Source organism: Mustela nivalis, assembly GCF_964662115.1.
Source record: "Mustela nivalis genome assembly, chromosome: 3".
Lineage (NCBI taxonomy): Eukaryota > Metazoa > Chordata > Mammalia > Carnivora > Mustelidae > Mustela > Mustela nivalis.
Window position 1 is genome coordinate 2,403,631 of NC_139022.1, and position 12,007 is coordinate 2,415,637.

At 31.6% G+C, this 12,007-nt stretch overlaps 1 protein-coding gene across 1 annotated transcript; it reads left to right on the forward strand.

Moving 5' to 3' along the window:
• Positions 1–10,568: 10,568 nt before the first annotated feature.
• On the forward strand, positions 10,569–11,513 carry LOC309861243 (olfactory receptor 2L3-like; the record flags this gene model as incomplete). The annotated part of the gene is made up of 1 exon (XM_082724029.1): positions 10,569–11,513. One exon carries the CDS (start codon positions 10,569–10,571, stop codon positions 11,511–11,513), a length of 945 nt encoding a protein of 314 aa, XP_082580155.1.
• Between the last annotated feature and the right edge of the window lie 494 nt (positions 11,514–12,007).

The window sequence follows — 12,007 nt, forward strand, 5'->3', positions numbered from 1 at the left end:
AGCACATGATACGAGTATTAGGTATCATAAACAACTGATTAATAATTGAACATTACGTCTGAAACTAATGGCATACTATATCTTGGCTAAATGAATTTAAATGAAAAAATAAAAACAACAAAAAAAGTAAAATAAAACTGGGCCATTGTTACCTTTTCCCAAGTAAAATGTCTAGTTAATTCAGTTACTGGAAGCCAAGAAAAATACAAGAATATTTGTTATTTCCTGAAATGAAATTGCATTGTTAAACATCTTTTAAAATATTATTGCTTCAATAGGAGTAATATAATTGTTTTCATTATTTAGTTTATTGAGTAAAAATTATTTTATAATGTGTGTATGTGCATGTTTTGCAACGTAATGGAAAATTTGAAAACAATTCATCTATAAAATAAATAAAAAGATAACTCTCTTATTTGTGATATTTTCAGAATTTCTGTTTTATTAAACTAACATATTTAATTGAATTATTAAATCTGTTGGCCAATATAATTAAAATTGGGAAGTACATTAATATCTACAGGCACATAATTTCTGTAAATTTACTGGTTAAAATATATAAATACATTATTCATAAAACTTTAGAGACACAATGATACTGGAACAAACTGAATAAATATATTTGATTCTTTAACCACCAAATTGATCTTTAACACACCTGTTAAATATTTAAAGAAATTAGTTGAACACCTTCCCAACTTTATCCTACATCTATTTTGGGCCATTAGTAACTTAACCTGCATTGTCCAAATCTCAGTGGTCATTCCCATGTGAATACAAAAGGAAAGAACAACCAACCAATCGAACCAAACAAAACTAAGCAAAAAAAATGCAATAGATTAAGTCTCCAGGTAAAGAAGGCATAGAATCATTGTTGGTGCTGTCTTTCTTGGAGGTACCTAAAATGTTATGTGTAGACGTGAAACATTAACACGTGTTTAGAAAATATTCAAAAGCATTTACTCATAAAACGACTTTGTTCATATGAGTATGATTGAATGACTGTCAGCTAACCAAGTCTGTGACAGTTTGTGGCCAAGGTTTGTGAAAGTGCAGAGATAATACAAGGTATTCCAGTAATATTATTTTCTTATTTTCAATCATGATACAAGAAGTGAGTCTTCTCAGCAAGTGCTTAAGTTAATTTTATGTGTAATTTAATATTGGTTTGTAAAAACAATAGGTACATCTCATTAACCAGAGAACTCATTTATTTGAGTGAAGTAGGGTTAAACAATGTAAATGATTTATATTAGAGTACATACTGTAAAAATTAAAGAAATTGCTTGACTTCTTAAGCACTTGTTCATTTTTTAAGTTACTAAGTTTTGTTTTGTTTTTGAAACTTAAAATGTTTATACAATTCTGAGAATTAATCTGGTGGTGAAAGACTGTGAAATAATTTTGAAACACAGTAAAATTTATAATAAGAGCTACTGCCGGTATTATCTATGAACTAATTTTCTGGATTTATTATGAACACTACATGAGCCTACACCTAACTATAACATATTCTGGAATACAATAAATAATTATTATGATACTCAGTGATAAAATCTATGAGAATTAATATGTTAAAATGGTGCCCAAAATATAAGAATAATTTTTTGGTGATACTTGAACCAAGAATTTATAGGAAAAAATTAGGAAAAACATTATTCATTAGAGAATGGAGGGTTCATTTTAGGCACGGCCAATGATGCATCTTCTGGAAATGGGGAAGCAGCTTAGTCAAGAATGTTAAAAAACATAGTATTGAATTGATATTAGAGAATGTGCTTGTCATTGAGCACTGGGTAATGTATGGAAGTTTTGTGTCACTATACTGTACACATGAGACTAATTTAACGCTGTATGTAAACTATTCTGAAATTATAAAATTACAACACTAAAATAAAAGCTTTGGTAACAAATTATATTCTTCAGATGTGAAGATGTTTTCATGCACGTTTATGATGTGGTCATATAGGTGTTGATCACATTGCATTAATTCCTCTGGTAGTATTTGTTGCAGTTGGATTGAAATTATTCTACACTTTAAAGTGATATGTTTAGGAAATAAATGACATAATCTATGTAATATAGATGATTTGAAATGGAGTTTGACGTTGACTGAGTGGCTACATTTTCTAAAATACCAGCAGAAACTGTAGAGTATAAAATAGACAACAAAACATGGTTTGGGAGTTGCTTTACAAATATGCTCTCTGGATGGGAAATGAGATGAGCATCCTAATGGAGTATGTTTTAGATATCCTCAAGTGATAGTTAAAGAACACTAACACTTAAGGGTCGAAATCATCAATCTGTTTGTGGAGGATAATTATATTTCCTTTATCAGTATCTTTTTTCTTTCTTTTTTCGTTTTCCATGAAAGAAAAATGCTTACATGGCCCCCATGGAATTTTTTTTAAGATTTTATTTATTTATTTGACAAAGAAAGACCAAGCAAGAGAGAGAACACAAGCAGGGAGAATAGGAGAGAGAGAAGCAAGCTCCCCACTGAGCAGGAAGCCCAATGTGGGGCTGGATCCCAGGACACTGGGATCATGATTTGAGCCAAAAGCAAAGTTTAAGGACCGAGACACCCAGGTGCCCCCAGAGCCCCTGACATCTTAATGTTGCCTTTTTCCTGATTTTTACCAAACATACATTCACTCTTTCTAATTAAAGCCTAGAAATTACTTGTCTAGATTTTATATAAAAATAGATATCAGAATGGGGCGCCTGGGTGGCTCAGTGGGTTAAAGCCTCTGCTTTTGGCTCAGGTCATGATCCCAGGGTCCTGGGATCGAGCCCCAAATCGGGCTCTCTGCTCAGCAGGGAGCCTGTTTCCTCCTCTCTCTCTGCCTGCCTCTCTGCCTACTTGTGATCTCTGTCTGTCAAATAAATAAATAAAAATCTTAAAAAAATAGATATCAGAATAAAGGTATTTCCTTTTTTAAAAAAATTCTGTTATGCCAATTTGCTTTTCAAAAGACTTACTTCTTTACTGTTCATGCCAACCCAAAAGAATATAAAAAGATTTTCACTTTAAGAAATTATGAAAGTTGAAATTGACATTCAGTGTGTGTTTGGCAGCAAGCCATAAGAAAAGCAACGTGCACGCAGAGCAGTGAATGTGACACTGACAAGGAACTTCCCTAAGAACTACATTAAAAATCTCAGCATACATCCTGCATGGCTTTGAACTGTGTGCATAAGCTTCTGTTTACATAATTTATTTTAAACTCATATCATCAAATGTGTTCTAAGGTATCTGAAAATCCCAGGAGAGGTTATTTTTTGAGTTGAGTAAAATGAACAGGTTTTTAAAAAATTTTTATTTATTTATTTGACAGAGATCACAAGTAGGCAGAGAGGCAGACAGAGAGAGAGGAGGAAGTAGGCTCCCCGCTGAGCAGAGAGCCCAATGCGGGGCTCGATCCCAGGACCCTGGGATCATGACCTGAGCTGAAGGCAGAGGCTTTAACTTACTGAGCCACCCAGGCGCCCATGAACAGTTTTTCATAAAAATTAGTGGTAATTGCTTCTTCAGTTCATGCACTTTCAGCATATGGAAGCTTTTTTCAAGTGCTCTATTTTCAGAGACCAAGGAAAACCTGTATGTAGTAAAGGTTAAAAAAAAAAAAAAAAAGGTCTAATGGCATGTGTATATTTAGTTTTGGTAATCTATTTGGTGTTTTAAACACAAACTAAGTGAAAATGATCCATTTATGTTTGTAACAGCAGCATTTATTTATATTTTACTTTCATACACATGATCACATTTCCAGCGAAAAACAATAATATCTGAACTAAGTATCTTGCAGAGTTTTAGTGAATAACATATGGAAATAATTTAAAAATTTCATCTTATAAGCATAGTGGATGAAAACTGAAGTGAAAACAAAACATTGTGATGACAATGATTATGATAAGTTGCTGAATATTACAGCTACTCTTCAGTGATAATTTATAGCAAAATATTCAGTACATTTTTATTATTTCTTATCTCAAAGATTATTTGTAATATCCCATGTTTCTTTATATTTGTTCTACATGCAATGTAGAGGCTCTAATAGATGAATTCTTTAATGCAATCTCATATTTCTTTTAAGTAGATGAGATAGAATTACATCTAGTTTAAACCTAGTTTCTCCAGTGCACTGATAGAATGAACAAAAGTAAACCCATTCTCACTGCAAAGCACATTTTGAAAGACAATTCTTGTAATTAGTGTCTATCTTTGAAAATACTTGCCTATAGAATTACTTACTTATCTATTAATACTATTTCACCAATGTGGAAATTTATGGAATTATATGGATTGGAATCACCCATACATGCATCTACATAAATATTCACTGTGTTCCAGATCTCTTTATACCCTAAAATTGTATAGTTCTTTTTAAAAGTGAACATACACATTACTCGAAAATTAAATGCTATTATCAAAATTCCCAATTCGCTAAAGTAATGAGAGCTATATACTCTTTGTCTGTTCAGTAGAATCCATTGGAAAACAATAAATAGATGTGAAACCTCATGTAGAAACCCAGGAAAGAATATTGTGGGTATTTACCCTTATCTAGAACACATAGGACCCTCTTCTGAATCATCTGATTCTGATTCTACAAAAACCATTTAAAATGCTGTAAATTTACATAACTTAGAGTTATACACAAAAATTCTTTTAAAAATAATTACTACTGTAGACATGCACACATGATCAGCCATTTGTTCTGGAATTATGATTCACTTTGTGTAGTTAATGCATTCAAAGCCCTTCTTGGAAAGCTGACCCGGTAACTTGGTTTACTCATTTCTCAGGCCTTTAGGTCAATAAAGAAAGTCCTTGGGGAAGATAGAGAATTTTAGACTATTACTAAGGTCTTGAGAAAAAGTAATGAAGTCAGATTTTTGTGAAACATCGTGGAAAGTGTTTTGAGCATTATGCTCTTAGAATTCTAATCAGAGATTTGTTACATCTCTCCAATGAAAGCCAAATTAAGGAAGCATCTTAGGTAAATCCAGATCTTTTCTGAACCTGTGTAAATGATCATCCTTGTTGTGTGACCATGAATGATTTTTCTTTGTACATACTTTTGATCAAAAGCGTAGAGCATGTATGGCATAAAAAATCATGCTTCAGTGGAAAATTCTGTATTATCTAGGTTGAGAGGTCATATTCCAACTCTATCACTTTATCACTTCTGGACTTGAATAACTCACTCCATAAATCTATGATTTTGTTTCTTTATTTTTAATAATAAGAAATAATTTTAAAAAGAATATGTTCAATAAATTTATGAATCAGTAAAATTAGGCTTTTTCAATATTTAATATCCTACTCTAAATATAAACATGAGGGAAAAGGTGTGAAAACACACTGATGCACATTGAATTCAAGAGACAAGAATATGTAATTCATATGGAACTTTAGCATTATTTGGAAGATTTCACTCATTATTCAGAATATGGACATCTACAATACAAATTACACACGAGATAATATGGGTGTGCCTTTGCAAGCAAAATCTCCTCGGTATAGACACTTTGTATTGGGAATAGAACATGAACTGAATTTTATTTAGAGGTTTTGAGACAATATTTTTATCAGGAAATGTGTGTGGCTGTGCTGGGGTCATGTAAAAATATAGCAAATTCAGTCTATCTGAGAAAATAGAATGTGCTCAAATAAGTAAACTGTTGACACTAAAATAATATTATCTTGTTTTAAGGGAGTTTTCATATTCATTCTTGTTTTTCTGCATAATTTTTTGAGAAGACATTCACACATAAATATTTGGAGACTTGAGAAAATCATATGTGGAATATTTCTTCTGATGTATCTATTTTATTGGTTTGTGTCTGTGTTTATGCTTATAGTACTTTTTTTATTGTCATAGCTTTTTAAAGTAAGTTTTTGGTCAGAAAAAGTGAATTTTCCAATTGTTTCATTAGATTATTTTGGCTATTCAGGGTACCTTGAGATATATATATATATATATATATTCCTTGTATTCTATTCCAGATTCTATATATATCTGTAATTCTACTGTGTATTCACTAAATCTGTAGTTTGTTTATGGTAACATTGGCCTCTTAACAATATCAAGTTTAGCAAGCCATGAACACGGGATGTTTCTATTCAATTATTTGTCTCTTCTATTTTTTCAGTGATGCTTTGTGAATTTCATTGCATAAATTTCTTCCCCTTCTTAAGATTATTTCCAAGTTATTATGGTTTTGGATGGCATTGTAAATGTAATTTACACTTTTTAAAATTATTCTTATGAATGTACTTTATTTCTATATAGAAGTACAAATGTGGGTGTTTATTTTGTCCTGAAACACTGCTAAATTTATTAGTTCCAGCATATTTTTGTGGACTCTAAAATTTTCTACCTATAAGCTGATGTTGTTTGTGAACGAAGATAGTTTTACTTCTTCATTTCCGATTTTAATTATTTTGTTTTGTTTTGATTTTTGCCTAAAGGATCTGGCTGTATTTCCATTATAATGTTGATTAGAAGTTACACAGTGGCATTCTTGCTTTGTTTTTTATTTTAGAGGAAAAGCTTTCAGTTTTCAACATTGAGAAGAATGATGGTTGACTTGTCAATGATATTGTGAGTTACATTTTGCTGTACCAGTTTTTGTATTACTTTAGTATTTTACTCAAATTAGGTAAGAACATGATCTCAACACCTTGTGGGTATGATCCCATTACCCACTCTTTCTGATCTCCAAGGACAATATTTCACATTATTTTATCACTTTTTGTTTCTATTTACCTGTATTTTCCACCAATGTGTTTATTTTTAATAAGTAAGTTCTAAATATCAAATACCACCTATTGACTCATCACTCCAGCCATTGTGGATGGAGAAATAACCCCTCATGTATGATTACATCCAAATCATTTTCCCTTTCCACATCCTTTCAAAATAGTGACATCCCATATTGTGTTTAGAATGGCAAGATTGGCAGCATTGTTCCATCTTCTAGTATATATTGCTGAGATACAAAAAATATAAATTTCTATAAAATGTCATATTTTAGTTACTATTTCTATATATAGAATACAATCTCCTTGCTCTTATTTCTCATCATTGTTATTATTATCTCTTTCAAGACATTTTTAGGATCATATGTTTATAGGTAATATTGAGAATCTTTAGCAAAGGTTTTCAAGGAGACATTTAGAATTGCTAAGAAAACATCCTGCACTAGAAATATTGCAAAATAAAAAATATATTTTATTGCAAGATGTTTTCTTTTTTTAAGATTTTATTTATTTACTTGACAGACAGAGATCACAAGTAGGCAGAGAGAGAGAGAGAGGAGGAAGCAAGCTCCCTGCTGAGCAGAGAGCCCAATGCAGGACCTGATCCCATGACTTTGGAATCATGACCTTAGCCGAACACAGAGGCTCAACCCACTAAGCCACCCAGGCAAGATTTTTTTTCTTAACTCCATCATTATTTTGGTATATATATTTCTAAGAATGACAATAGGCAACATATGTTCCTGCATATTAATTCTCCAGTTCTCCAAACTTTTAAAAATAAACATATTTTATGATTTGCTGTTGTTTTCTTTTAACAATGGTAGATATTTTTTCTCCACATGTCTTTAAATTTTTTATTTAATCCACAGCATGGATGTGTGGCTCTGTTGGTTAGGAGTCCATCTCTTGGTTTCAACTCAGGTTATGATCTCAAGGTCTTGAGATGGAGCCCCATGTCAGGCTCCCTACTCGGCAGGGAGTCTGCTGCTCTTTCCCTCTTCCTCTCCCTCAACCCCTCACCCAACTAGTGCATGCTCTCTGTCTAAAAGTAAATAAATAAAAGCCATTCACTTTATTATTTTCCATATATGTTTATATTTATATTTATTTGCAATATACTTTCTTTTATACTCATTTTTTATTTATCTAGTGGTATTTATATGGTGAATTAATAGCATTTCATAATTCTTTGAACACACAAATCCTATTAAAAAATTTTTATTGCATGTTCCTGAACATTTTGGCTCATTTTATATTTGTGAATGCGTGTAAGTTTGTGAATATGTCTGTGTTTATGTACACATATATGTGACTATTCCTGTTTCTTGTGGGAGAATTCCTTAAAAGCCTGGTATCATTTCGCTCTAGAATAAAATTTAAGATAAAATACTGTATACTGCATAGAGTTTGTTCACATATGATGTCAGTGAAGAAATACTCTTCCCACCTCCATGAGAGTTATGATCTTATTTTCTTTTCCTCCTATTAAGTGACTGACCATTCCATTCAAAGGGTCCTGATCTATTTTATTTCCCATTCTGCCTTTGACACCTGTTCTATTTAGACTTATACATTGTTTTTTTTATCATGATATTTGACATTTAAGAGGCAGAGGTTACATACATGTGATAAAATTCACATACCTATCTAGAATTAGAACGTTTTAAATACAAAAAAAAAAAAAAAAAGAAAACAAGAAAAAGAAAAAAAAAGGAAAAAAATGAGTAAGATAAAGCACCATAGAATAGTTTATATCATATAAGTGTTAGAGAAGCAGAGAGATATCAAATATTCTATTTGGAAGAAATTAGGCAGATTTATGAACCCTATCATGAGTATGGTGTATCGGTGTTTAGTTGATGGGTCTATTTGAACTGCATCATTCAGAAATTGGTTGAGAAGGCAGAAGAGAATGATTTGCTATAAATGGTACTTGGGAATAAGGATTCATTCAAGATTTTAGAACAGATGAGTTTTATGTTACCTAACTTCAAAGATGTTTGATTAGCTGTTACTAGTGAAAAGAGGACTCAAGAAGGAAATATTTCTCAACAGAAGATGAGAGACTGTTGCATGTTTAGAAGTAAGTCTTAGATATAAAGGAAAAGTGGTTCTTTATGAATCACAAACACTTTCCTTAAAGTAACTATATAAATAAATAAATATATATATATATATATACATATACACACACATTGATATTCTATTCATATATTTTGAACAAATATCTGATTTCCACAATACTTGTGGAAATATATATATATATACACACACACACACATATATATATATATATATATATATATATATATATATATATACACACACATATGGAAACAAATTAGTACTTTATGGGCTATATACATATATATATATATCCATATACAATATATACAAAGAGATACAAAGGATCTATCTATATGTATATGGATACATATATATTTAGGGATACAAATTAGTAAATTATGGACTATATATATATATATATATGGACTTTATATATATATGTGGACTATAAAATCCATATATATGGATATATATAAAATCCATGGATACATATATATATATATATATGGATACAAATTAGCACTTTATGGACTATATATATATATATATATATATATATATAAATATATATAAAGTCTTTAGTGTATATATATATAGATTCTATATATATATAAATATATATAAAGTCTTTAGTGTATATGAATATATAGAGAGAGAGAGTCCATAAAGTGCTAATTTGTATCAAAATTAAGTACTAAAGTACTAAATTAATATACTAAAGATTTTATAGATATTAAATAAATATACATAAAATAAAGTACCTAATTAAGTACTAAAGACTTTATATATATATATATAGAGTTCATAAAGTGGTAATGGACTATAGACTTTATATATATTTGGAGTCTATATTATATATATATATATGTATATATGGACTATAATGGATTATATATGGACTGTATATATATACAGTCCATATATATATATAGTCCATAATTTGCTAATTTGTATCCCTATATATATATGTATATATATATATATATATATATGGATCCTTTGTATCTCTTTATATATATTGTATATGGATATATATATATATATATAGCCCATAAAGTGGTAATTTGTTTCCATATATGTGTGTGTGTGTGTGTGTGTATATATATATATATATATATATATATATATATATATATATATATATGATGGACTATATATATATAGTCCATAAAGTGCTAATTTGTATCCTCTGAAGAGACCTCAGTCTCTCATCTTTCTCATCTTCAGTGGCATCCGTCCAGGACAGTCCCATTCCTCCTGCTCCAGAAGGATGCTTCAAGGCTCTACTTAAGTTGGATGGAGAAAAAATAAATAAATAAATAAATAAATATATATATATATATATATATTTTTTTTTTTTTCCCAATATTGAAAAGTTTAGTCATTCACTTAAGAGTTGTAACATTTTACGGGCACCTGGGTGGCTCAGTGGGTTAAAGCCTCTGCCTTCAGCTCGGGTCATGATCCCAGGGTCTTGGGATTAAGCCCCACATCGGGCTTTCCGCTCAGTGGGGAGTCTGCTTCCTCCTCTCTCTCTCTGCCTGCCTCTCTGCCTACTTGTGATCTGTCTGTCAAATAAATAAATAAAAAATTTAAAAACCAAGGCAATTAAAAAGAGTTGTAACATTTTAAATAATACACAGTATGGTTAAAAATATACATTAAAATAAGCTTCTTGTTCTATATTTGACTTATTTTTATGTCTGCTTTTAGGAAAATCCTATCAATGCCCCATGGAAATTATACTCAAACATCAACTGATTTCATCTTATTGGGGTTGTTCCCGCCAACAAGAATTGGCCTATTCCTCTTTATTGTCGTCATTCTTATTTTTCTAATTGCTCTGTTTGGCAACCTGTCTATGATTCTCCTCATCTTCCTAGACACACATCTCCACACACCCATGTATTTATTACTCAGTCAGCTCTCTCTCATTGACTTAAACTACATTTCCACCATCGTCCCCAAGATGGTTTCCAATTTTGTGTTTGGAAACAAAACTATCTCCATTATTGGGTGTGGTGTTCAGAGCTTCTTGTTCTTGACTTTAGGAGGTGCAGAAGCATTGCTCCTGATATGTATGGCCTATGATCGTTATGTGGCTATTTGTTTTCCTCTTCATTATTCCATTCGTATGAACAAAAGAGTGTGTGTGTTGATGATAACAGGATCTTGGTTAATGGGCTCAGTCAACTCCTGTGCCCACACTGTATATGCCCTCCACATACCTTATTGTCAATCCAGGACCATCAACCATTTCTTTTGTGATGTCCCTGCCATGTTGACTCTAGCCTGCATGGACACCTGGGCCTATGAGTACACAGTGTTTGTGAGCACCACCCTCTTTCTTGTGTTTCCTTTCATTTGCATTGCATCTTCCTATGGCCGTGTTCTCCTTGCAATCTGCCACATGCGGTCAACAGAAGGGAGGAAGAAAACCTATTCTACCTGCAGCACCCACCTCACTGTGGTCACTTTATACTATGTGCCTTTTGCTTATACTTATCTACGCCCAAGATCCTTCCGATCTCCAACAGAGGACAAGGTTCTGGCTGTCTTCTACACCATCCTGACCCCAATGCTCAAACCCATCATCTACAGCCTGAGAAATAAGGAGGTGATAGGGGCCCTGAGAAGAGTGATTCAGAGACTTTGCTTTGTAAAAATATAGACATAGCTCTTTTCATATTTACCCAACACGTGGTTATAAGTCCATTCATCAGTGTATAGTAACTAAATTATTTTATGCTAAGAGTGGAAGGACTAAAATTAGAAGAGAAATATTACTCATGTCTGGAAAAAATCTGTGTTGCAAATATATATGTAATTACAAGACTTGTCATGGCTCCTTACTGACTTAGTTAAAAGCATTGGAACCTTGGTTTTGGCTCAAGTCATGATCTCAAGCTTATGGAACTGAGCCTTGAAACAAGATCTTCACTCAGCAGAGAGTCTGCTTCTCTCTTTCTCTTTCTGTCTCTCTCTGCCCCTCTTCTACTTTTACTCTCTCTTTCTCTCTCTCTCATAAAATAAATAAATCTTTAAAAATGTGCAAAACTTGTCTTTTTTTACTCCTATTTTTTCACATAAATGTCAAGTGAACTCATTTTTGCTAATATTTTCTCAATGAAAAATATTATTTTTCATGTAGAAATGAAAATGGAA